The 27,452-nt window shown below is 41.2% G+C and overlaps 1 protein-coding gene across 1 annotated transcript in view; it reads right to left on the bottom strand.

Moving 5' to 3' along the window:
- The window catches only part of LOC138078775 (scavenger receptor cysteine-rich type 1 protein M130), a 122,471-nt gene that overhangs the window by 11,909 nt on the left and 83,110 nt on the right, over positions 1-27,452 (bottom strand). The window contains exons 16-20 of the mRNA XM_068971521.1: positions 21,183-21,497; positions 14,411-14,719; positions 14,012-14,320; positions 597-689; positions 206-520 (exon numbers count right to left, since the gene is read on the bottom strand). Coding sequence (XP_068827622.1) covers positions 206-520; positions 597-689; positions 14,012-14,320; positions 14,411-14,719; positions 21,183-21,497 — 1,341 coding nt within the window. The remainder of the gene's footprint in view (positions 1-205; positions 521-596; positions 690-14,011; positions 14,321-14,410; positions 14,720-21,182; positions 21,498-27,452) is intronic.

The raw sequence follows: 27,452 nt of genomic DNA, 5'->3' as shown, positions 1-27,452 counted from the left end.
AAACACTACTGAGAAGAAAGGACCAGAATCTCAGCTGCTGCAGGAGGCAGTGAAAGCACCTCGTCTTCCCCTCTGCTGGAAAGACAGGCTCCACGGGAGGAAGCCTCCTTGTCTGGTCCTTTCAGCATCTCTCCCTCAGGGCTCAGGCCCCCGTCCTCCAGGGCCCCACCCCTCCTCCAGCCTGTGGACAGTGTGGAGTGCTGACCTGAGCAGATGACCCCCGCGTCCTCCTTGTGTCTGCAGTCGTGCCGCCCCCAGCCCCTGGAAGGGCACCTCCACACCTGGGACTCATTTCCAGCACAGTTCAGGTCGTCCAGCCAGATGGGCCCTGATCCTGCCCCGAAGTGAGCAGACCCCGTGGCATTGAGGGCTTCTCCACAGCCCAGCTGCCTGCACACCACGCGGGCATCGTCCAGGTCCCAGCCGTCATCACAGATGGTGCCCCAGGAGCCCTGGTCAAGGATCTCCACTCTCCCGGCGCAGGGACCACCTCCGTCCACCAGGCGGAGCTGTCTGCTGTCTGAGGAGAGAGAAATGGGACAATGGGGCGTGGACCTGGGGAATGAGAAGGGTCTTCTTTCCTGTGGGACCCTCACCTGAGCAGTAGGGTGCGCTCTCCTCTGAGGTTGTAAACCCTGCTGGTTCAGACACGGAATCGTTGCACTGGGGCAGCGCCTGGGTCTGGTTTCCTGAAGAAACAGCAATGATAAGAGGGTTGGGAGGGTTGAACAGGAAACTCAGTTAAACTAAATAATTTTTAGGAGGCGAGGGGAATTTGGGGGAAAACGGATCCATGTATATGTATGGCCGAGTCCCTGGCTGTTCACCTGAAACTATAGTAACACTGTTAATCGGCTATACCCCAATATAAAGTAAAAATTTCGAAAGAAAAAAAAATGACCCAGTGATGGAGCTGAGATGAAAGCTGCAACATACCAGTAAAGTTATCATAATTTTAGTGCTTCCTTTCTCTATGAAGAGCCCTGGTACTGCTGCTGCTGCTGCTAAGTCACTTCAGTCGTGTCCAACTCTGTGCGACCCCATAGACAGCAGCCCACCAGGCTCCACCGTCCCTGGGATTCTCCAGGCAAGAACACTGGAGTGGGTTGCCATTTCCTTCTCCAAGGCATGGAAGGGGAAAGTGAAAGTGAAGTCGTTCAGTCGTGTCCGACTCTCCACGACCCCATGGACTGCAGCCTACCAGGCTCCTCCGTCCATGGGATTTTCCAGGCTTGGTACTGACAAGGCCACAAATCCTGTTTTAAGCCAAGCTTTGCATTAAGAATGGGTTTAAATAAGTTGGTCTGTCCTTAAATCTATCCCTTAAATAGAAGAAGCAAAACAATATCCTTTCTGAAGGATTTGTACAATTTTTTATCTACAATGTTTGTGTTTTAAAAAATACATACATAAAAGAGATCTCATGGAAAACCAAGAGGAAAAGAAACATTAAAAGATTTCCCAGGGTATTTGACTCTTAGAGTTACCTAACAGAGAATTTATTTTATTTATTTTTATTAATTTTTATTTGAGTATAATTGCTTTACAATATTGTGGTAGCTTCTGCTGTACAGCAAATTTAGTAAGATACATATGGGCTTCCTAGGTGACTCAATGGTAAAGAATTGGCTTGCCAAACAAGAGACTGGAGTTCCATCCCTGGGTTGGGAAGATCCCCTGGAGAAAGAAATGGCAAGCCACTCCAGTATTCTTGCCTGGGAAATACTATGGACAAAGGAGCATGGCAGGCTGCAGTCCAAAAGGTCACAAAAGAGTTGGACACAACTCAGCAGCTAAATAATAAAAACAACATACACACACACATATATACATACGTACATATATATATATATATATATGTATATGTATATCCCCTCTTTCTTGGATTTACTTCCTATTTAGGTCACCACAGAACCCTGAGTAGCATTCCCTGTGCTATACTATAGGTTATTCTGTGTGAGTGCATGCTAAGTCACTTCAGTTGTGTCTGACTCTGTGACACTATGGATTGTAGCCCGTCAGGCTCCATGTCTATGAGATTCTCCAGGTGATATCTGTTTTATACTTAGTATCAATAGTGTAGGGCTTTTGAGTCTGGTGGCTCATATGGTAAAGAATCTGCCTGCAATGCAGGAGACCTGGGTTTGATCCTTGGGTTGGGAAGATCCCCTGGAGAAGGGCATGGCAACCCACTCCACTATTCTATCCTGGAGAATCCCCATGGACAGAGGAGCCTGGTGGGCTACAGTCCATGGGGTCACAAAGAGTTGGACACGACTGAGGGACTAAGGACAAAGCACAGCACATCAACAGTATGTAAATGCCAATCCCAATGTCCCAATCCATCCCACTCTTCATTTTCCCTCTTAGTATCCATATATTTGTTATCTATGTGGTGTTTCTATTTCTGCTGTGCAGTAAGTTCATCTCTACCATTTTTCTAGATTCCACATATAAGTGATATTATACAATATTTGTTTTTCTCTTTCTGATTTACTTTACATGACAATCTCTAAGTCTATCCATGTCTCTGCAAATGACACAACTTTTTTCCTTTTTATGGCTGAGTAATATTCCATTTTATATATGTATCACGTCTTCTCTACCCATTCCTCCTGTGAGGGACATTTAGGTTGCTTCTGTGTCCTGACTGTTGCAAATAGTGCTGCAGAGAACATCAGGATGAATGCATCTTTTTTAAATAAATTTATTTATTTTAATTGCAGGTTAATTACTTTATAATATTGTGTTGGTTTTCTCGTACATCACCATGTATCCGCCACAAGTATACACGTGTTCCCCATCCTGAACCCCCCTCCCTCCTCCCTCCCCGTACCATCCCTCTGGGTCATCCCAGTGCACCAGCCCCAACCATCCAGTATCATGCATTGAACCTGGTCTGGCGACTCGTTTCATATATGATATTATACATGTGTCAATGCAATTCTCCCAAATCATCCCACCCTCTCCCTCTCCCGCAGAGTCCAAAAGACTGTTCTATACATCTGTGTCTCTTTTGAATGATGATTTTCTCCAGGTATGTGCCCAGGAGTGGGATTGCTGAGTCCTACAATAGTTCTATTTTTAGTTTTTTGAGGAACCTCCATACTGCTCTCCATAGTAATTGTACCAATTTACATACCCATATGTAGGAGGATTCCCTTTTCTGTGCATTCTCTCCAGCATTTATTGTTTGTAGATTTTTTTAATGATAGACATTCTAACTGATGTGAAGTAATACCTGACTGTAGTTCTGATTTGCATTTCTCTAATAATTAGTGATGTTGAACATCTTTTCATGTATTTGTTAGCCATCTGTATATCTGGAAAAATGTCTATTTAGGTCTTTTTCCCATTTTTTCATTGAGTTGTTTGGTTTGCTGATATTGAGTTGTTTGTGTATTTTGAAGATTAATCCCTTGTCAGTTGCTTCATTTGCAAATATTTTCTCCTATTCTGAGAGTTGTCTTTTTGTTCTGTTTATGGTTTCCTTTGCTATGCAAAAGCTTTTAAGTTTAATTAGCCCCTACTTGTTTATTTTTGTTTTTATTTTCCTTACTCTAGGATGTTAGTCAAAAAAGATCTTGTTGCAATTAATGTCAAACAGTGTTCTACCTATGTTTCCCTCTAGGAGTTTTATAGTCTGACAGAGAATTTAAATAGCCATGATTAAAGTTCTCAAAGAATTAATTAACACAATGTGTATCTTGGCAGAGAAATGACAACAAAAACAAATGAAAATTCTACAGCTGTAAAAGTTAATAACTGAATTAAGAACTCGTGTATCAGCACATTAGATCAACATAAAGTAGAAATAGTAAAATGCAAGATCAGAGGATAAATATTCCTCTATTTAGAAATGCTGGTCATATGATAAGTGCCTGTTTAATAATACTGTATAACAAAATTTTCCCCAAACTTAGCAGTTGAAGAAATTTTTTTTTTTTCGTTTTACTCACGATTTCCTGGGTCAGTAATTTGGGAAAGATTCAACTTGGCAGTTCTATCTTTGGGGTTTCTTATGTGGTTACACTTAGATGTCATCTGGAGCTGACATCTCTAAAGCTTTGACTGAACTGTGGTTATGTAAGGAAATTCCCTGAAGTATTTTGTTGTTGTTGTTGTTGTTGTTGGGAGGGAGAGATAAAGGAACATCATGTCTGCAACTTAATACCAAAAGATTTTACATACTCAGGGGAAAATGGGGCAAGAGGGAGACAAAGAAGGAGAGAGAGGGAAAGCTAGCGCGAGAGAGAAAGAGAGAGAAAACTACAGTGAGAGACAGAGAGGAAAGTAAGAAAGAAGGATTAAAGGAAAATATTCGCCGAACATCTGGGTAATCCAGGTAAAGTTCATAGAGAACTTATTCCTAGAAATCCTTCACTAAAGGAAACACTAATAACATCAATGACACACTAATACTAACTAAACTAATACTAACACTAATAATGTACTCCCCAGGTCTGTAGGTGCCCTATAGGCTACTAGAGATCAATGGAGAAATAACTCCAGAAAGAATAAAGAGACGAAGCCAAAGAAAAAACAATACCCAGTAGTGGATGTGACTGGTGACGGAAGCAAGGTCTGATGCTGTAAATAACAATATTGCATAGGAACCTGGAATGTTAGGTCCATGAATCAGGCAAATTGGAAGTGGTCAAACAGGAGATGGCAAGAGTGAACGTCAACATTTTAGGAATCAGTGAACTAAAATGGACTGGAATGGGTGAATATAACTCTGATGATCATTATCTACTACTGTGGGCAAGAATCCCTCACAAGAAATGGAGGAGCCATCATAGGCAACAAAAAGAGTCTGAAATGTGGTACTTACTTGGATGCAATCTCAAAAACGACAGAATGATCTTTGTTCATTCCAAGGCAAACCATTCAATATCACGGTAATCCCAGTCTATGCCCCAACCGGTAATGCTGAAGAAGCTGAAGTTGAATGGTTCTCTACAAGACCCTCTGGAACCAACACCCCAAAATGACATTCTTTTCATTATAGGAGACTGGAATGCAAAAGTAGGAAGTCAAGAAGCACCTGGAGTAACAGGCAAATTAGCCCTTGGAGTACAGAATGAAGCAGGACAAAGGCTAACACAGTTTTGCCAAGAGAATGCACTGGTCATAGCAAACACCCTCTTCCAACAACACAAGAGAAAACTCTACAAGGGGATATCACAAGATAGTCAATACTGAAATCAGATTTATTACATTCTTTGCAGCCAAAGATGGAGAAGCTCTATACAGTCAGCAAAAAAACAAGACTGGGAGCTGACTGTGGCTCAGATCATGAACTCCTTATTGGCAATTGAGACACAGACTTAAATTGAAGAAAGTAGGAAAAAGCACTAGACCATTCAAGTATGACCTAGATAAAATCCCTTTTGATTACACAGTGGAAGTGAGAAATGGCTTTAAGGGACTAAATCTGATAGACAGAGTGCCTGATGAACTATGGGTGGAGATTCGTGACATTGTACAGAAGGCAATGAGAAAGATGATTCCCCCCAAAAAAAGAAATGCCAAAAAGCAAAATGGCTGTCTCAGGAGGCCTTACAAATAGCTGTGAAAAGAAGAAAAGAAAAAGGAAAAGGAAACATATACCCATTTGAATGCAGAGTTCCAAAGAATAGCAAGGAGAGATAAGAAAGCCTTCCTCAGTGATCAGTGCAAAGAAACAGAGGAAAACAATAGAATGAGAAAGACTAGAGATCTCTTCAAGAAAATGAGAGATCCCAAGGGAATATTTCATGCAATGATTGGCTCAATAAAGGACACAAATGGTAGGGACCTAACAGAAGCAGAAAATATTAAGAAGAGGTGGCACGAATACACAGAAGAATGGTACAAAAAAGATCTTCATGACCAAGATAATCACAATGGTGTGATCACTCACCTAGAGCCAGACATCCTGGAATGTGAAGTCAAGTGGATCTAAGAAGCATCACTATGAACAAAGATAGTGGAGGTGATGGAATTCCAGTTGAGTTCTTTCAAATCCTAAAAGATGATGCTGTGAAAGTGCTACACTCAATATGCCAGCAAATTTGGAAAACTCAGCAGTTGCCCATAGGACGGGAAAAGGTCAGTTTTCATTCCAATCCCAAAGAAAGGCAATGCCAAAGAATGCTCATACTATTGCACAATTGCACTCATCTCAATGCTAGTAAAGTAATGCTCAAAATTCTCCAAACTGGGCTTCAACAAAACATGAACCATGAACTTCCAGATGTTCAAGCTGCATTTAGAAAAGGCAGAGGAACCAGAGATCAAATTGCCAACATCCACTGGGTCATCGAAAAAGCAAGAGAGTTCCAGAAACACATCTATTTCTGCTTTATTGACTATGCCAAAGCCTTTGACTGTGAGGATCACAACAAACTGTAGAAAATTCTTTAAGAGATGGGAATGCCAGATTACCTGACCTGCCTCTTGAGAAATCTGTCTGCAGGTCAGGAAGCAACAGTTAGAACTGGATGTGGAACAACAGACTGGTTCCAAATAGGAAAAGGAGTATGTCAAGGCTGTATAGTCACACCATGCTTATTTAACTTATATGCAGAGTACATCATGCAAAATGCTGGGTTGGGTGAAGCACAAGCTGGAATCAAGATTGCCATGAGAAATATTAATAACCTCAGATATGCAGATGACACCACCCTTATGGCAGAAAGTGAAGAAGAACTAAACAGCCTCTTGATGAAAGTGAAAAAGGAGAGTGAAAAAGTTGGCTTAAAGCTCAACATCTAGAAAACTAAGATCATGGAGTCTGGTCTCATCACTTCATGGCAAATAGACGAGGAAACACTGGAAACAGTGGCTGATTTTATTTTGGGGGCTCCAAAATCACTTAGATGGTGACTTCAGCCATGAAATTAAAAGACACTTATCCCTTGGATGGAAAGTTATGACCAACCTAGACAGCATATTAAAAAGTAGAGACATTATTTTGCCAACAAAAGTCCATCTGGTCAAGGCTATGGTTTTTCCGGGGGTCATGTATGGATGTGAGAGTTGGACTATAAAGAAAGCTGAGCACCGAAGAATTGATGTTTTTGAACTGTGGTATTGGGGAAGACTCTTGAAAGTCCCTTGGACTGCAAGGAGATCCAATCAGTCCATCCTAGAGAAGATCAGTCCTGGGTGTTCACTGGAAGGACTGATGTTGATGCTGAAACTCCAATACTTTGGCCCCCTGATGTGATGAGCTGACTCATTTGAAAAGACCTTGATGCTGGGAAAGATTGAAGGCAGGAGGAGAAGGAGATGACATAGGATAGGATGGTTGTGTGGCATCACTGACTCGATGGACATGAGTTTGAGAGGAATCCAGGAATTGGTGATGGACAAGGAGGCCTGGTGTGCTGCAGTCCACGGGGTCGCAGAGAGTCAGACACGACTGAGTGACTGAAGTGACTCACTGAATAACATCAAACCCATAAAATGCCTAGGAGAAAACCTAGTTAAAGATGTGCAAAATATTTGAGAGAAATTCAAGACCTAACAGAATGAAGGAATATATTTTGCCAATGAATTTGGAGACTCGGTGCTGTCAAAGTCAATAATTCTCAAATTTATATACAGATTAAATCTAACTGCAATCAAATTCCCTTATGCTTTTGTGTGTTTGAAACATGACAAGCTGATTCAAAATTTATGTTATTGTTCAGTCACTCAGTCATGTGCAACTCTTTGCAGCCCCATGGACTGCAACACATCAGGCCTCCCTGTCCATCACCAACTCCCAGAGTTCACTCAAACTCACGTCCATTAAGTCAGTGATGCGATCCAACCATCTCATCCTCTGTCATCTTCTCCTCCCAATTTCAATCTTTCCCAGCTTAAGGGTCTTTTCAAATGAGTCAGCTCTTCACCCCAGGTGGCCAAAGTACTGGAGCTTCAGCTCAAAAATGTATACAAAATACATAACCCAAGAATGACCTAAACAGCTGGCAAGAGAAACAACAACATAACTTCTTTAAATTAAAGTTACCCAGGAATCAAGATTGCTGGGAGAAATATCAGTAACCTCAGAAATGCAGATGACACCACCCTTATGGCAGAAAGTAAAGAAGAACTAAAGAGACTCTTGATGAAAGTGAAAGAGGAGAGTGGAAAAAGTTGGGTTAAAACTCAACATTCAGAAAACTAAGATCATGGCATCCAGTCCCATCACTTCATGGCAAATAGATGGGGAAACAATGGAAACACTGAGAGACTTTACTTTTGGGGGCTCCAAAATCATTGCAGATGGTGACTGCAGCCATGAAATTAAAAGATTCTTACTCCTTGGAAGAAAAGTCATGACCAATTTAGACAGCATATTAAGAAGCAGAGACATTCCTTTGCCAACAAAAGTCTGTCTGGTCAAAGCTATGGTTTTTCCAGCCTATGTGGATGTAAGAGTTGGGCCAAGCTGAAAAATTGATGCTTTTGAACTGTAGTATTGGAGAAGACTCTTGAGAGTTCCTTGGACTGCAAGGGGATCCAACCAGTCAATCCTAAATGAAATCAGTCCTGAATATTCATTGGAAGGACTGATAATGAAGCTGAAACTTCCATACTTTGGCCTCCTGATGCAAAGAACTGACTTATTGGGAAAGACTCTGATACTGGGAAAGAGTGAAGGCAGGAGAAGAAGGGAACGACAGAGGATAAGGTAGTTGGATGCCATCATCGACTCAATGTACAGGAGTTTGAGTAAACACCGGGAGTTGGTGATGGACAGGGAGGCCTGGCATGCTGCAGTCCATGGGGTCACAAAAGGTCAAACATGACTGAGTGACTGAACTGAACTCAGACTTACTATGTGTGCTTAGTCACTCAGTCATGTCAAACTCTTTGTGACCAAACAGACTGAAGCCCACCAGGCTCCTTTGTCCATGACGGTTCTCCAGGCAAGAATACTGAAGTGGGTTGCCATGGCCTTCTCGAGGGGATCTTCCCAACCTAGGGATCAAATCCAGGTCTCCCACATTGCAGGCACATTCTTTACCATCTGAGTCACCAGAGAAGGTTCAAGACTTATTGAAGTTACAATAATTGAGAAAATGTAGAACAGGTGCAAGGATAGACAAATGATACAGTGGAACAGAACAGAGTCTAAAAGAGGTACTCAGGTATATGTGCTCTTTCACTTATCACAAAGCTGCCACTGCTGTGGGGAATAGTCTTTTCAGAAAAAAGATTCAGAGTCAACTGGATGCCCATATGAAAACATGACACTTGACCCTATCCTACAGAGATATCAATCCTAGAAGCAATGTACAATTATATGCAAAGGAAAAATAATTACACTTCTGTGAGATATTCTCAGAGAACATTTTTGTGATTTTGGAGTAGACAAAGTTCTTTTCAGAAGAATATAAGGAGCTCTGTGGACTGGAAAAATGGACTGGTTCAAAACTGAGAAAGGAGTACTTCCAGGCTGTATATTGTTACTCTACTTATTTAACTTATATGCAGAGCACATCGTGCGAAATGCCAGGCTGGATGAAGTACAACCTGGAGTCAAGATTGCTGACAGAAATATCAATAATCTCAGATATGCAGATGACGCCACCCTTATGGCAGAAAGTGAAGAGGAATTAAAGGGCTTCTTGATGTAAGTGAAAGAGGTGACTGAAAATGTTGGCTTAAAACTCAACATTCAAAAAATGAAGATCATGGCATTTGTTCCCATCACTTCATGCAAATATATGGGGAAACAGTGGTAACAGTGAGAGACGTTCTTTTCTTGGGCTCCAAAATCACTGCAGATGGTGACTGCAGCCATGAAATTAAAAGACTCTTGCTCCTTGTAAGAAAAGCTATGACCAACCTACATAGCATATTAAAAAGTAGAGACATTACTTTGCCAACAAAGGTCCAATAAAGCTTTGGTTTCTCCAGTAGTCATGTATGGATGTGAGAGTTGGACCATAAAGAAAGCTGAGCGCCGAAGAATTGATGCTTTTGAACTGTCGTGTTGGAGAAGATGCTTGAGAGTCCCTTTGACCGCAAGGAGATCAGTCAATCCTAAAGGAAATCAATCCTGAATATTCATTGGAAAGACTGATACTGAAGCTGAAGCTCCAATTTTTGGCCACATGATAAGAAGAACTGACCCATTGGTAAAGACTCTGATGCTGAGAAAGATTGAAGGCAGGAGGAGAAGGGGATGACAGAGGATGAGATGATTGGATGTTATCAGTGACTCAATAGATATGAGATTGAGCAAGCTCCAGGAGATGGTGAAGGACAGGAAAGCTTGGCATGCTGCAGTCCATGGGGTTGCAAAGAGTCAGACATGACTGAGCGATTGAACTGAACTGACTGACTGAAGGAGCACTACATGGACAGAAAAAAAGTTGATAAGTCAAACCTAAGATGAGTAACTTGGCTCATTGAAGTACAGCATACCATTAAGAAAATAAAAATATAAGACCAAGAATTAAACACACAAAAATCATAATAAATACTTTTGCTGAAAGTCAGCATCATGGTAATTTGCACCATTGCATTTGTAATAGTCAAGAACTGGAAATAAATTCAAATCTCTGCCATTACTTGAATGGATCATGTGGTTATTCAAAGGAATACTATATAATAATAAAAGTGAATAAAAATGTTGCCATAAACAACATCATGAGTGAATCTCAAACACAGTTTGGAGTCAAAGAAATTAGACACAAAGAAAACATACTGTATGGTTTTACATAAAGTTCACACACTGAGAAAATATTCTATGGCAGTACAAGTTTTAGGTAAGCAGTCTTCCCTGGAGAGGAGAGGACATGGCTATTGGGAGGCAACAGTGATTCTGTGGTGCTGTGAATGTTCTCTTTGTAGATCTGGGCTGGGGAATATGACCTAGGTGTACACTTATTGTTTGTACTTTGTTCTCTGTTATTATCCTTAAATAATAATGTTTCATTAAAAAAATAGTATTCATCTAGGCATTTCTTTCCCTGACATAGCACTTCTTAGCATTTCTTAACACTTTTTTCCCCTGAAAAAATGATTGAACAATGAGAATGTTATGGAGCAGGACCTTACAGAGCCTTCTCAGGACAGACCACCCTCATGTCCTCCACCTGTCTCCGTTTGTAGAAAAACCTAGCTAAAGAATAAATTTAATCACAGAAATGAACAAAAATCAGAAACAAAGGAAAACAGTCAGATAGGAAAAAATAATAATAGTTTGAAAGTGAAAGTGACATCGCTCAGTCATGTCCGACTCTTGACAACCCCATGGGCTGTAGCCTACCAGGCTCCTCCGTTCATGGGATTTTCCAGGCAAGAGTACTGGAGTGGGCTGTCATTTCCTTCTCCAGGGGATCTTCCTGACTCAGGGATGGAACCCAGGTCTCCTGCATTGCAGACAGATGCTTTACCGTCTCAGCCACCAGAATTCCAGCTTGTGCTTGATTCAACCCTACGTTTAGCTTGACGTACTCTGTGTATAAGTTAAATAAGCAGGGTGACAATATAGTGCCTTGACATACTCCTTTCCCTATTTGGAATCCATCTGTTGTTCCATGTCCAGCTCTAACTGTTGCTTCCTGACCTGCATACAGATTTCTCAAGAGGCAGATAAGGTGGTCCGGTATTCCTATCTCTTGAAGAATTTTCTACAGTTTATTGTGATCCATGCAGTCAAAGGCTTTAGCATATTCAATAAAGCAGAAGTAGATGTTTTCCTGGAACTCTCTTGCTTTCTTGATGATCCAGTGAATGTAGCAATTTGATCTCTGTTTCCTCTGCTGTTTCTAAATCCAGCTTGAACATCTGAAATTTCATGGTCCATGTACTGTTGACGCCTGACTTGGAGAATTTTGAGCATTACTTTACTAGTGTGTGAGATGAGTACAACTGTGCTTTAATTTGAGCGTTCTTTGTCATTGCCTTTCTTTGGGACTGGAATGAAAACTGACCTTTTCCAGTCCTGTGGCCACTGCTGAATTTTACAAATTTGCTGGCATATTGAGTGTAGCACTTTCACAGCATCACCTTTTAGGATTTGAAAGAGCTCAACTGGAATCCATCACCTCCACTAGCTTTATTCATAGTGATGCTTCTTAAGGCCCATTTGACTTCGCATTCCAGGATGTCTGGCTCTAGGTGAGTGAACACACCATATTGGTTATCTGGGTCATGAAGATCTTTTTGTATAGTTCTTCTGTGTATTCTTGCCACCTCTTCTTAATATCTTCTGTTTCTGGTAGACCCATAACATTTCTGTCATTTGTCGTGCCCATCTTTGAAAATTTTGCCTTGGTATCTCTAATTTTCTTGAAGAGATCTCTAGTCTTTCCCATTCTATTGCTTTCCTCTGTTTCTTTGCACTGATCACTGAGGAAGGCTTTCTTATCTTTCCTTGCTATTCTTTGGAACTCTGCATTCAGATCCTTATATCTTTCCTTTTCTCCTTTGCTTTTTGCTTCTTTTCTTAGCTATTTGCAAGGCCTCCTGAGACAGCCATTTTGCTTTTTGGCATTTTTTTTTCCCTTGGGGATGGTCTTTCTCACTGCCTCCTGTACAATGTCATGAACCTCCATCCATAGTTCATCAGGTATTCTATCAGATCTAGTCCCTTAAAGCTATTTCTCACTTCCGCTGTATAATCATAAGGGATTTGATTTAGGTCATACCTGAATGGTCTAGTGGTTTTGCCTACTTTCTTCACTTTAAGTCTAAATTTGCCAATAAGGAGTTCATGATCTGAGCCACAGTCAGCTCTCAGTCTTGTTTTTACTGACTATATAGAGCTTCTCCATCTTTGGATGCAAAGAATATAATCAATATGATTTCGGTGTTGACCATCTGGTGATGTCCATGTGTAGAGTCTTCTCCTGTGATGTTGGAAGAGGGTGTTTGCTATGACCAGTGTGTTCTCTTGGCAAAACTCTGTTAGCCTTTGTCCTGCTTCATTTTGCACTCCATTTTGTACTCCAAATTTACCTGCTATTCCACATGTCTCTTGACTTCCTACTTTTGCATTCCAGTCCCCTATAATGAAAAGGACATCTTTTTTTTGTTTTTAGTTATAGAGGGTCTCATAGGTGTTTCATAGAACCTTTCAACTTCAGATTCTTCAGTGTTACTGATTGGGGCATAGACTTGGATTACCCTGATATTAAATGGTTTGCCTTGGAAATGAACTAAGATCATTCTGTCATTTTTGAGATAGCATCCAAGTACTGTGTTTAGGACTCTTTTGTTAACAATGATGGCTACTCCGTTTCTTCTAAGGGATTCTTGCCCACAGTAGTAGATATAATGGTCATCTGAGTTAAATTCACCCATTCCAGTCCATTTTAGTTCACTGATTCCTAGAATGTCAACGTTCACTCTTGGCATCTCCTGTTTGACTACTTCCAATTTGCCTTGATTCGTGGACCTAACATTCCAGGTTCCTATGCAGTATTGCTCTTTACAGTATCAGACCTTGCTTCCGTCACCAGTCACATCCACTACTGTGCGTTGTTTCTGCTTTGGCTCCATCTCTTCATTCTTTCTGGAGTTATTTCTCCACTGATCTCCAGTAGCATATTGGGCACCTGCCGACCTGGGGAGTTCATCTTTCAGTCTCCTATCTTTTTGCCTTTTCATGCTGTTCATGGGGCTTTCAAGGCAAGAATACTGAAGTGGTTTGTGATTCCCTTCTCTAGTGGACCACATTTTGTCAGACCTGACAAAACCTCCACCTGTGCACTTCTGAAATTCCCATTTAAAAACTCCTGGCCCTGATCCGCAAGTAAGAGCTGGTTCTTGGTACATTAGTCCTCTGTCTCCCCAGAACTGCTGCTTTCCTCAACAAAGCTGTCTTTAATTTTACCCCACACTTGTCTCTCAGTGTTGGATTCTTGAGTAATGAGCAGCTGAAACCTGAGTTCAGTAACAAGAATAAATATTTCACTACAGAATATCTTTCTTTTTAAGCCTGTTTTCCCTTACTCTCTGCTCTGGGGACATTTCACTCCAGGAGCATCCTAAGTATAGTAGCCCTTCCCTCTCTTACCTGAGCAGATCACAGAGGCCCTATTGCCATGGGAACAGTCAGGAACACCCAGGGCAGTCACAGGGCATTTCCACAGGAAGGACTCAGTCCCTGAGCAGTGAAATCGGGCTTTCCAGAGTTGATCACTTCCTTCTGCCCCATTTGGGGTGGAGATGGCGACTCCACAGCCGAGCTGATGACAGACAACATTGGCATTGGCCAGACTCCAGTGGGAGGCACAGAATGCTCTCCATCGTCCAGAAATATTCATCTCCACCTGCCCCTCACAACTAGAGGTGCCATTTTTCATAAGCCGGATGTCTGTGTACACTAATAGAAAAAGACAGGATTACAGCCAAGTCTTTTTTTCTTTAGCTGAACCGATTGTACGTGGATGTTAAGTCTTGCCATGCATCTCACCTGTACAGGCAACCTGAACAGCTCCACTGTGGTGACAAGTGCCCCCTGGACAGGGCACTCTGGGGCACCACCAGAGCTTAGGCTCCTCCCCCTCACACCTGAACTCTTCAGCCCAGACCCGGCCATCGGACTCTCTGAAGGGTACTTGTCCCAGGACAGACACAGCCTTGCCACACCCCAGCTCTGCACAGATGACCTGAGCAGTGGGGAGTGTGAAGTTTCCATCAGACACTGGGGTCCAGGCTTCTCCAGAATGCACTTCTACTCGCCCTGAGCAGGGTCCAGCCCCTCCAGCCAGACGCACAAATCCTAAGAGAAACAAAGAACAAACCCAGTGAGTGTTCATGAAACTGGCTTGACAATTGGAAACAACACCTCACAGGCAATGCTGGGAAATCTTTTCTTTTCAACAGAGGGATAAGAAGAGAGAATTTGACTGTCATTGTCAAATTGCATTTTCATGAGCAAGTTTCTGAAGAGATATCCGGAAGGATTGCAGGATCAGTTCTGAATGGCTGAATCCCGAGAATATATATTGGTTAGGAATGTTAATACCTATCTGGGGGCCTGGAAACTACAGTTTCCAAAGAAACTGCACAGTGGTAGTCATTCAAACGTGGGTGCAGAGCTGAAGTGAGAGTGAAAAAGGTCCATGGGATTCAAGAGGTTAGAGGCCTAAGAGTCAGAGAAGTTTAGAAGGTCATCCTGATATTTCTGGGGCTAGAATTCTGGCCAGTTTTCTCTCGGAGCCAATATTCAAGTCACTGAGGACAGGGAACATCATGCAGGCTGGATCTGATACAGGCATTAGGTCACAATTAGGTAATTTAATTGTGAAAGAAATTGCTCACAGAAATGTATGGAAATGATGAAAGCTCAGAGAGTCATAGGAGAAGGAGGGAATGGTCCTAGCCATCTTTCTTAAAGACCTAGGATTTATGAACACAGCTGAGAGAAAGTGAAGTCTCAGTGGGATTATGCCAGACAACTGAGTTAGTTGATTATTTCATACTAGACATGAGATACTTAGCAAATGTAAAGAGTGATAAGAATTTGATGTATTCTAACCTCTATATGCCAACTGCACATGCCTTTCTTATTTGGATTTCTGAGATAAGAAGCCAGCAAGCTATAAAAAAGTATAGTGAAAGGAAGAGAGCAGAGAGCAAACAAGCCATATATTTTTTAGTGATTTCTAAATTGCAAAAGACTCAATAGGGGTGAAACATAGGTTTGGAAACCAAATACCTGTTCAGCAAGATTTTAACACCTATTATCACCTGTGCTTCTCCCATTTTCCACCTGACAGTGCTACCCTTTCCCATTTCCCCCAATGCACAAAAGGAGAAACAATCTTAAGAGCTACAAATTGATGGAAAGGAGACTCTTAAAGGGAAGAACTTCTGTAGGGAGTGAGGTGGGGTGAGTTAAACAGGGAGTGGATGGAGTATGAGAGAGACCGAAGAAAAGGCTCATGATCATGATTTCATCCTTCAGGGACCATATTTGGATACAGAAAAGGTAATCCAATGGGAAACAATCCCTGCACATCATAAAGAACTATTTTTTTTTAATAATTTGCATGGTTTCTGGGTGTGCTCATGGTTATTTATGTCCATGGTGGAATTTGTCCTGGTCAAAGACTCTGATTGCATAAGTATATGAACTTTTAATTCTCAAAAAGAATGAAGTAACAAAATAAAAATCTACTACAGAGAGCAGGAAAAAAACAGAAAAGACACAACAGATATTAAAGAATTGAAGTATTAGCTTGACCACTGATATAAGAATGAGTGATAAGAGAGAGGGTGATCTGCTTGCCTTTTATTATTTATCCATTTCCATCTCCCCAAAGAGGCCCACAGTTTATTGTGATCCACACAGTCAAAGGCTTTGGCATAGTCAATAAAGCAGAAGTAGATATTTTTCTGGAACTCTCTTGCTTTTTCGATGATCCAGTGGATGTTGGCAATTTGATCTCTGGTTCCTCTGCCTTTTCGAAAACCAGCTTGAACATCTGCAAGTTCACAGTTCACGTATTGCTGAAGCCTGGCTTGGAGAATTGTAAGCATTACTTTACTAGCATGTGAGATGAGTGCAATTGTGCGGTAGTTTGAGGATTCTTTGGCATTGCCTTTCTTTGGGATTGGAATGAAAATTGACCTTTTCCAGTCCTGTGGCCACTGCTGAATTTTACAAATTTGCTGACATATTGAGTGCAGCACTTTCACAGCATCATCTTCCAGGATTTCAAATAGCTTAACTGGAATTCCATCACCTCCACTATCTTTGTTCGTAATGATACTTTCTAAGGCCCACTTGACTTCACATTCCAGGATGTCTGGCTCTAGGTGAATGATCACACCATCGTGATTATCTTGGTCGTGAAGATCTTTTTTGTAGAGTCCTTCTGTGTATTCTTGCCACCTCTTCTTAATATCTTCTGCTTCTGTTAGGTCCCTACCATTTCTGTCCTTTATTGAGCCCATATTTGCATGAAATGTTCCCTTGATATCTCTAATTTTCTTGAAGAGATCTCTGGTCTTTCCCATGCTGTTGTTTTCCTCTATTTCTTTGCATTGATTGCTGAGGTAGGCTTTCTTATCTCTCTTTGCTGTTCTTTGGAACTCTGCATTCAGATGCTTATATCTTTCCTTTTCTCCTTTGCTTTTTACTTCTCTTCTTTTCACAGCTATTTGTAAGGCTTCCCCAGACAGCCATTTTGCTGTTTTGCATTTCTTTTCCATGGGGATGATCTTGATCCCTGTCTCCTGTACAATGTCACAAACCTCCGTTTGTAGTTCATCAGGCACTCTATCTATCAGATCTAGGCCCTTAAATCTATTTCTCACTTCCACTGTATAATCATAAGAGATTTGATTTAGGTCATACACGAATGGTCTAGTGGTTTTCCCTACTTTCTTCACTTTAAGTCTGAATTTGGCAATAAGGAGCTCATGGTCTGAGCCACAGTCAGCTCCCGGTCTTATTTTTGCTGACTGTATAGAGCTTCTCCATCTTTTGCTGCAAAGAATATAATCAGTCTGATTTTGGTGTTGACCATCTGGTGATGTCCATGTGTAGAGTCTTCTCTTGTGTTTTTAGAAGAGGGTGTTTGCTATAACTAGTGTGTTCTCTTGGCGAAACTCTATTAGCCTTTGCCCTGCTTCATTCCATATTCCAAGGCCAAATTTGCCTGTTACCCTAGGTGTTTCTTGACTTCCTACTTTTGCATTCCAGTCCCCTATAATGAAAAGGATACCTTTTTTGGCTGTTAGTTCTAAAAGGTCTTGTAGGTCTTCATAGAACCATTCAGCTTCAGCTTCTTCAGTGTTACTGGTTGGGGCATAGACATGAATTACCATGATATTGAATGGTTTGCCTTGGAAACGAACAGAGATCATTCTGTCTGTTTTGAGATTTCATCCAAGTACTGCTTTTGAACTATGGTGTTGGAGAAGACTCTTGAGAGTCCTTTGGACTGCAAGGAGATCCAACCAGTCCATTCCAAAGGAGATCAGCCCTGGGATTTCTTTGGAAGGAATGATGCTAAAGCTGAAACTCCAGTACTTTGGTCACCTCAGGTGAAGAGTTGACTCATTGGAAAAGACTCTGATGCTGGGAAGGATTGGGGGCAGGAGGAGAAGGGGACGACAGAGGATGAGATGGCTGGATGGCATCACGGACTCAATGGACATGAGTCTGAGTGAACTCCAGGAGTTGGTGATGGACAGGGAGGCCTGGCGTGCTGCAATTCATGGGGTCACAAAGAGTTGGACACGACTGAGCGACTGAGCTGAACTGACTGCATTTCGGACTCTTATTGACCATGATGGCTACTCCACTTCTTCTAAGGGATTCCTGCCCACAGTAGTAGACATAATGGTCATCTGAGTTAAATTCACCCATTCCAGTCCATTTTAGTTCGCTCATTCTTAGAATGTTGACGTTCACTCTTGCCATCTCCTGTTTGACCATTTCCAATTTGCCTTGATTCATGGACCTAACATTCCAGGTTCCTATGCAATATTGCTCTTTACAGCATGGGACCTTGCTTCCATCACCAGTCACATTCACAACTGGGTGCTGTTTTTGCTTTGGCTCCATCTCGTCATTCTTTCTGGAGTTATTTCTCCACTGATCTCCAGTAGCATATTGGGCACCTACCGACCTGGGGAGTTCCTCTTTCAGTATTCTATCATTTTCGCTTTTCATACTGTTCATGGGGTTCTCAAGGCAAGAATACTGAAGTGATTTGCCATTCCCTTCTCCAGTGGGCCACATTCTGTCAGGCCTCTCCACCATGACCCGCCCATCATGGGTAGCATGGCTTAGTTTCATTGAGTTAGACAAAGCTGTTGTGGTCCATGTGATTAGATTGACTAGTTTTCTATGATTATGCTTAGTGTGTCTGCCCTCTGATGCCTCTCGCAACACCTACCGTCTTACTTGGGCTTCTCTTACCTTGGACACAGGGTATGGACATTGGTGATGGACAGGGAGGCCTGGCATGCTGCAATTCATGGTTTCACAAAGAGTCAGACACAACTTAGTGACTGAACTGAACAGAGAGGCCCAGGTTAGGACCCCTAGACTCCTCTGGCTACACATCCTAATTAAAGCATTTTTATTTAACTGGTTGTTTTTGTTGCTCAGTCACTCAGTTGTGTCCGACTCTTTGTGACCCCATGGACTGCAGCACACCAGGCTTCCCTGTTCTTCACTATCTCCCTGAGTTTACTCAAACTCATGCCCATTGAGTCAGTGATGCCATCCAACCATCTCATCCTCTGTTGTCCCCCTCCATCTTCAACCTTTCCCACCCTCAGGGTCTTTTCCAATGAGTCAGTTCTTCTTGCAGAGGAACTTCTTGTGGGCAAAGTATTGGAGTTTCAGCTTTAGCATCCATTGTTCCAATGAATTATTCATGGTTGATTTCCTTTAGGATTGACTGATTTGATCTCCTTGCTGTCCATGGGACTTTCAGGAGTCTTCTCCAACACCACTATTCAAAAGCATCAATTCTTCAGCGCTCAGCCTTCTTTATGATCCAACTCTCATGTCCATACATAACTACTGGAAAAAAAAAAAAAACATAGCTTTGACTATATGGACCTTTGTCACAAATTAATGTCTCTGCTTTTAATATGCTATCTAGGTTTGTCATAACTTTCCTCCCAAGGAGAAAGCATCTTTTAATTTCATGACTGCAGTCATAATCTGCAGTGATTTTGGAGCCCAAGAAAATAAAGTCTATCTCTGTTTTCATTTTTTCCTCATCTTTTTGTCATGAAGTGATGGGACTGGATGCCATGATATTAGTTTTTTGAATGTGGAGGTGCAAGCCAGCTTTTTCACTCTTCTCTTCCACTTTCATCAAGAGGCTCTCCTCTGTTCCTCTTTACTTTCTTCCATTAGGGTGGTGTCATCGGCATATCTGAGGTTATTGATATTGTTATATTAATTCTATGAGATTAAAAATTTAGAAAGAACAAGAAAGAAGTATTTCTTGTATTCTGTTTTATATACCCTGATACATGTGAAATATTCAAATATATGCTGAATAATCAATAGTTTTGTACATATCAAGATAGAGACTTCTGAGATACAGTGCATCATTTTTATTTTCTACTTGATTTTAAAATTTACATGGAAGAATAAGTGTGGGAAAATTCCAAGAAAACTATTAAATAGAAATCTGATGTGAGTAAAGATACTAAATACAATAAAGATATATCCTTGTCTAGTCTCTTGCTGTGTACACATCCTGTGTCCTTAGGCACATGTAGCATCCTTCACACCAACACCTGGCCCCTCAGTGCTGCTCAGAGAACCTCACAGTTACCTTCGTCAGCTCCCATTGCCATTTGCCTTCCTCCCAGCTACTATAAAACCTTTTCCACCTTCTTCAAAAATTACATTTGTCCACTTACTCCAAATAAGCCCCCAAATGCAATTCTCTTATATCACTGAAGTCATCGAGTATAAACTATATAATCTGTTATCATAAAACACAGAAATTCAAGTTTTCTTACCTCCACCTTGACTTGTCAGTACATGGCTAAGTGTTCCTCCAAAGTTTCATTTATACAGATATTTTAAAGGAAAAATTTGAGCGAGAGACTTTTCTAGTAACAATGGAGTAATATATGAGTCAGAGCATTTCATCAACCGCTCTCTACCGTCAAAGAACTATGAACATTTATGTCTAAATTTGCAAAGGAAACTTGAAATCTGGCACAAATCTATAAGAATCTCTGATCTGTTAAATGATATCCTCTGTAGGGATACCCTCTATATGTAAATGATATCCTCCTATAGTAGGAGTAGCTTCCACTCAAACTAACTTAGTGCAAAATAATGTCTCACATTGTTTGTACATAAAAAACATCACCCAGGGAAGTACACCCTCATTTTTATCCCTGCCTCTCATAGTCTTCGTGTGCAAAGAGAGTGTGTATGTGGCTGCTAGCAAATGTTTCACTCTTACAAAAAGTGAATTATGAAAAAAATTATGAAGATTTATTTTAACTGGGAGAATCAACAAAGCTATTTTAGTGTCAGGTAAGAGCACTGGATAAGAAAAGAATAGCAGAGACTTGTAAGAGGAAAGTATATGAAGCTCATTGCTCACAGCTACAGAGCACTCAGGGAGGATGGGTAGTTGTCTCAGTCCTCCCTAGCCCACCCATCCCCTATTGTCCCTCTGATCAGACCCCAGCTTTCTTGGAACTTTCCATTCTCCCAACTGGTGGGCATGAACTGACCATACCTGAGCAGATGACTCCTGCATCCTCGCTGTGACCGCAGTAGTGCTTCCCCCAGCCCCGGGAAGGGCACCTCCACACGTGGGACTCCTTTCCTGTGCACCTCACGTTGTCCAGCCAAATGGGCCCTGATCCCGCCCCAAAGGAAGAAGAGAAAGTGGCTTCGAGGGCTTTTCCACAGCCCAGCTGTCTGCACACCACGCGGGCATCGTTCAGGTCCCAGCCGTCATCACAGATGGTGCCCCAGGAGCCCTGGTCAAGGATCTCCACTCTCCCGGCGCAGGGACTGTCCCCGTCCACCAGGCGGAGCTGTCTGCTGCCTGAGGAGAGAGAAATGGGACAACAGGGCGTTGACCTGGGGAATGAGAAGGGTCTTCTGTCCTGTGGGACCTGCATCTGAGCAGTAAGAGGCGCTCTCCTCTGAGGCTGCAGACTGCTGATTTTGAAATGGAGTCATTGCACTGGGGCAGCAGCTGGGTCTGGTTTCTTATAGCAGTGGCAAGATAATTAATAAGGTTGAAAAACAGGAGGAAAGTAAAACAGGAAATATAAAGTTGAAAACACTCTAGAGAGTAGTCTGAGACAGAAGGTGTTACAAGGTCATATCAGAGTTAACATTCTGATCTGTAGAGTTCTGCACAGCATCTGAGAAAGATTTACAGGAAATGTTGGTCTCTTTTCTCGGAGCACTTAAATGAGTTCAGAGTCACAGGAACGAGTCGGCAGCTGAATGGATTCCTTACAAACCACACACAGTTTGATGCCATTGACCTAAGAGTTAAAGGGGTTGATTAAAGGGAGTGGAGTCAGGAACTGGCTTCATCAGATGCCTCAGATAGCAATCATGAATCATCTACCATTAGAATCCTTCTCCTTGGTACAGTCATTCAGAACTGAAAAACAAATGGATTCTGAGATGTCTTGGTTTACCCCCAGAATATTTCCCTTTCGGTTCTAAGCTTCAGACTTCAGATCTGGATACTTAGCTTAAAAAAAATGTGATCTTTTTGAGTGGATTGAACAATTTGCATGAGAGATGATCTCAGGTAACATTGATTGACATTGGCCAGATTCCATTGGGAATCAGAAAATGTTCTTCTGCTCCCCCAAACATACAACCCTTCCTTGGACTTTGTGTCAAGAATATCTGTTATTCAAATTTTGGAGTTATGTGATCTTGAGGGGGAAATAGTGTGTATGTGTGCTTAGTCGCTTTAGTCATGTCTGACTCTTTAAGACCTTATGAACTGTAGCCTGCCAGGCTCCTCTGCCCATGGGATTCTCCAGGCAAGAATACTGGAGTGGGTTGCCATGCCCTCCTCCATGGGAGCATCCTGACCCAGCGACCTAACCAGTGTCTTTTACCACTGAGCCACCGGCGAACCCTTCTAGTTCTATCACTGAGCAGAAATAAGTTATATTCCTGCTCTGAAAGCCCTTAAACAAATAATATTAACAGACTCAATGTATTCTTCTCTCCTTTTATACATAAAAGTGACATAAAGAAAGGTTAAATAATGTCTATCAGTGCTGCACAATAATGAACTAGAGAATTAAACCTAAAATTTTCCACTTCCAGGGAGAATGGAGGAGTTCACAGCAAGCCAATGTGACTTGCTGGGTCTTGCTGGATACAACTTTAAAAGCTGGAAAATGTTTTTGAAGAAACAGTAAATGTATTCGACATTTGTTAACACAACATGGACTAAATATGCTGAAATTCTAAAGAGTGGAGATTATTTCAATGTTAGTCCAGGATCTATAGCTTCTTTTTCTCTGTAAGAATTTGCCAATTCATTGCATAATTTAATGATTCAGAATCTGGGCTTGGGCAAGCAGAGGACTACTGTTGTGACAGGAAGCCAGAATAATTTGGGGGTTACCTGGTGCTGGAGTGACAAAACTAGAGTCTTGAGAGCCTCTCACACAGCAGGTTTTCTCCTCAAATATCTGCCTAGTATATAAGCTGAGGAGGGCAGGAAGCTAAAGAACTACATAAAAAGACTTGGAAAGCAGAGTCTTTCTCATTCTTTTGGGTACTGAGCTACCAAAGAATCCAGGCTCTGAACTGAAATCTCCGAAAGTCCATGTCACAGGGACAGAAAAATCAGAGGTGGACTGAGTGCTACCAAAATGGAAACCCACACTTGTTACAGCTCAGTTTTAGGTTATATTTAGATGTTTGAGTGACATATACCCCTTCTCCCTACCTGTCTAGCAAAACAAAGGATAAATCTTTATAAGTGTTAGAAAACGTATCAGGAATAGCTTACTTCTTCATATATAATTTATAGCACTCAATAAAAAATAACATGACATTTGACAAAATAGGATAACACGACAAATGATCAAAGTGAAAAACAGAAGATAAGAGAATGCAAAGACACACATGATAGAAATGTTGGACTTGGCAGATAAGGATTTTAACTATGATCAATGTATTTAGGGGAAAAGAGAGAATAAAAAGATGAAAAAATACCAAATAATCATTAATAAATAAAAATATCAAAGAAACCACTGCCAACCTTAAAAAGTGAATGAATAAGTTAAAAGAATTTTAGATAGAACCCAGAATATAGTGACTTAGAGGAGTCCTAATGTGTTCCCTGGTGGCTCAGATGGTAAAAGTGTCTGCCTGCAATGCAGGAGACCTGGGTTCGATTCTTGGGTCAGCAAGATCCCCTGAATAAGGGAATGGCAACCCACTCAGTACTCTTGCCTAGAAAATCCCATGGATGGAGAAGCCTGGTAGGCTACAATCCATGGGGTTGCAAAGAGTCAGACATGACTGAGTGAATTCACTTTCACCTCTTTCAGAGGAGTGCTAAAGATGAGAGATGAGAAGCAGAAGAAAGAGGAGGAGGAGAGGGAGAAGAGATCTAGAGACAGAGAGACAGAACTACAGAAGTCATATTTGAAGATATAATGATAGATAATTTTTCAAAAACATAAATGGAAGAGTATGAAAACCCCCACTCCTAGTAAAGCTGCTGAAAATCAAAAGGAAAAAGGAAAATCTGAAATAATAACAGATTTTATTTAATACTAAAGGAAGAAAGAAAAGGCGAGAAAAGGGAACATAAAGCAGGTGGATCAATTAAGAAAACAGAAAGAGAAATTAAGGGGAAAATTCCATTCACTGTTGCAATGAAAAAAATAAAATACTTAGGAATAAATCTACCTAAAGAAACAAAAGACCTATGCATAGAAAACTATAAAATACTGACGAAAGAAATCAAAGATGACACAAATAGATGGAGAAATATACCATGTTCACTAATCAGAAGAACCAATATAGTGAAAATGAGTATACTACCCCCAAAGCAATCTATATATTCAATGCAATCCCTATAAGGCTACCAATGGTATTGGTAGAACAAATAATTTCACAATTTATATGGAAATACAAAAAACCTTGAATAGCCAAAGCAATCTTGAGAAAGAAGAATGGAACTGGAGGAATCAACCTGCCTGACTTTAGACTATACCACAAAGCTACAGACAGAGGTTCTTGACACCATATAAGAGACAGGGATCAAGACCATCCCCAAGAAAAAGAAATGCAAAAAACCAAAATGGCTGTCTGAGAAGGCCTTACAAATAGCTGTGAAAAGAAGAGAAGCAAAAAGCAAAGGAGAAAAGGAATATATATCCATTTGAATGCAGAGTTCCAAAAATAGTAAGGAGAGATAAGAAAGCCTTTCTCAGTGATCAATGCAAAGAAATAGAGGAAACAATAGAATGGAAAAGACTAGAGATCTCTTCAAGAAAATTAGATATACCGAGGGAACATTTCATGCAAAGATGGGCTCGATAAAGGACAGAAATGGTAGGGACCTAAGAGAAGCAGAAGATATTAAGAAGAGGTGGCAAGAATACTCAGAAGAATGGTACAAAAAGATTTTCATGGCCCAAATAATTATGACTGTGTGATCGCTCACCTAGAACCAGACATCCTGGAATGTGAAGTCAAGTGGGCCTTAGGAAGCATCACCTCCACTACAAACATAGCTAGTGGAGGTGATGGAATTCCACTCAATATGTCAACAAATTTGGAAAACTCAGCAGTGGCCACAGGACTGGAAAGAGTCCATTTTCATTCCAATCCCACACACTTGACTCATCTCACACACTAGTAAAGTAATGCCCAAAATTCTCCAAGCCAGGCTTCAGCAATATGTGAACCATTAACTTCCAGATGTTCAAGCTGCATTTAGAAAAGGCAGAGGAACCAGAGATCAAATTGCCAGCATATATTGCATCATCAAAAAAGCAAGAGAGTTCCAGAAACATATATATTTCTCCTTTATTGACTATGCCAAAGCCTTTGACTGTGTGGATCACAATAAACTGTGGAAAATTCTTCAAGAAATGGGAATATCAGACCACCTGACCTGCCTCTTGAGAAATCTGTATGCAGGTCAGGAAGCAACAGTTAGAACTGGACATGGAACAACAGACTGGTTCCAAATAGGAAAAGGAGTATGTCAGGGCTGTATATTCTCCTCCTGCTTATTTAACTTATATGCAGAGTACATCATGAGGAACACTGGGCTGGAAGAAGCACAAGCTGGAATCAAGATTGCCATGAGAAATATTAATAACCTCAGATATGCAGATGACACCATCCTTATGGCAGAAAGTGAAGAAGAACTAAAAAGCCTCTAGATGAAAGTGAAAGAGGAGAGTGAAAAAGTTGGCTTAAAATTTAACATTCAGAAAACTAAGATCATGCTATCTGGTCTCATCACTTCATGACAAATAGATATGGAAACAGTGGAAACAGTGTCAGACTTTATTGGGGGATTGCTCAAAAATCACTGCCGATGATGACTGCAGCCATGAAATTAAAGACACTTATTCCTTGGAAGGAAAGTTATGACCAACCTAGACAGCATATTAAAAAGCAGAGACATTACTTTGTCAACAAAGATCTGTCTGGTCAAGGCTGTGGTTTTTCCAGTAGTCATGTATGGTTGTGAGAGTTGGACTATAAAGAAAGCTGAGCACAGAAGAACTGATGCTTTTGAACTGTGGTATTGGTGAAGACTCTTGAGAGTCCCTTGGACTGCAAGGAGACCCAACCAGTCCATCCTAAAGGAGATCAGTCCTAGGTGTTCATTGGAAGGACTGATGTTGAAGCTGAAACTCCAATATCTGGCTACCTGATTCAAAGAACTGACTCATTTGAAAAGATCCTGATGCTGAGAAAGATTGAGGGCAGGAGGAGAAGGAGATGACAGAGGATGAGATGGTTGGATGGTATCACTGACTCAATGGACATGCGTTTGAGTAAAATCTTGGAGTTGGTGATGGACAGGGAGGCTTGGCGTGCTGTGGTTCATGGGGTCACAAAGTGTTGGACATGACTGAGCAACTGAACTGAACCAAACAAAGGTACAGTCATCAAGACAGTATGGTACTGGCACAAAGACAGAAATATAAATCAATGGAACAAAATAGAAAGCCCAGAGATAAATCCATGCACCTATGGACAACTTATCTCTGACAAAGGAGGCAAGAATATACAATGGATAAAAGACAATCTCTTCAACAAGTGGTGCTGGGAAAACTCATCAACCAACTCTAAAGGAATGAAACTAGAACACTTTCTAACACCATACACAAAAATAAACTCACGATGGATTAAAGATCTAAATGTAAGACCAGAAACTGTAAAACTCCTAGAGGAAAACATAGTCAAAACACTCTCCGATATAAATCACAGCAGGTTCCTCTATGACCCACCTCCCTGAGTAATGGAAATAAAAGGAAAAGTAAACAAACGGGATATAATTAAACTTAAAAACTTTTGCACAACAAAGGAAATGATAAGCAAGGTGAAAAGACAGCCTTCAGAATGGGAGAAAATAATAGCAAATGAAGCAACTAACAAAGAATTAATCTCAAAAATATACAAGCAGCTCTTGCAGCTCAATACCAGAAAAATAAACAACCCAATCAAAAAATGGGCCAAAGAACTAAACAGACATTTCTCCAAAGAAGACATACAGATGGCTAACAAACACATGAAAAGATGTTCAACATCACTCATTATCAGAGAAATGCAAATCAAATCCACAATAAGGTACCATCTCACACCAGTCAGAATGGCTGCTATCCAAAACTCTACAAACAATAAATGCTGGAGAAGGTGTGGAGAAAAGGGAACCCTCCTACACTGTTGGTGGGAATGCAAACTAGTATAGCCACTATGGAGAACAGTGTGGAGATTCCTTAAAAAACTGGAAATAGAACTGCCATATGACCCAGCA

The sequence above is a fragment of the Capricornis sumatraensis genome, chromosome 4, assembly GCF_032405125.1.
Source record: "Capricornis sumatraensis isolate serow.1 chromosome 4, serow.2, whole genome shotgun sequence".
Taxonomy (NCBI): domain Eukaryota; kingdom Metazoa; phylum Chordata; class Mammalia; order Artiodactyla; family Bovidae; genus Capricornis; species Capricornis sumatraensis.
The sequence above is the reverse complement of the archived record's forward strand: the minus strand, read 5'-3'. Positions and strand labels throughout refer to the sequence as shown.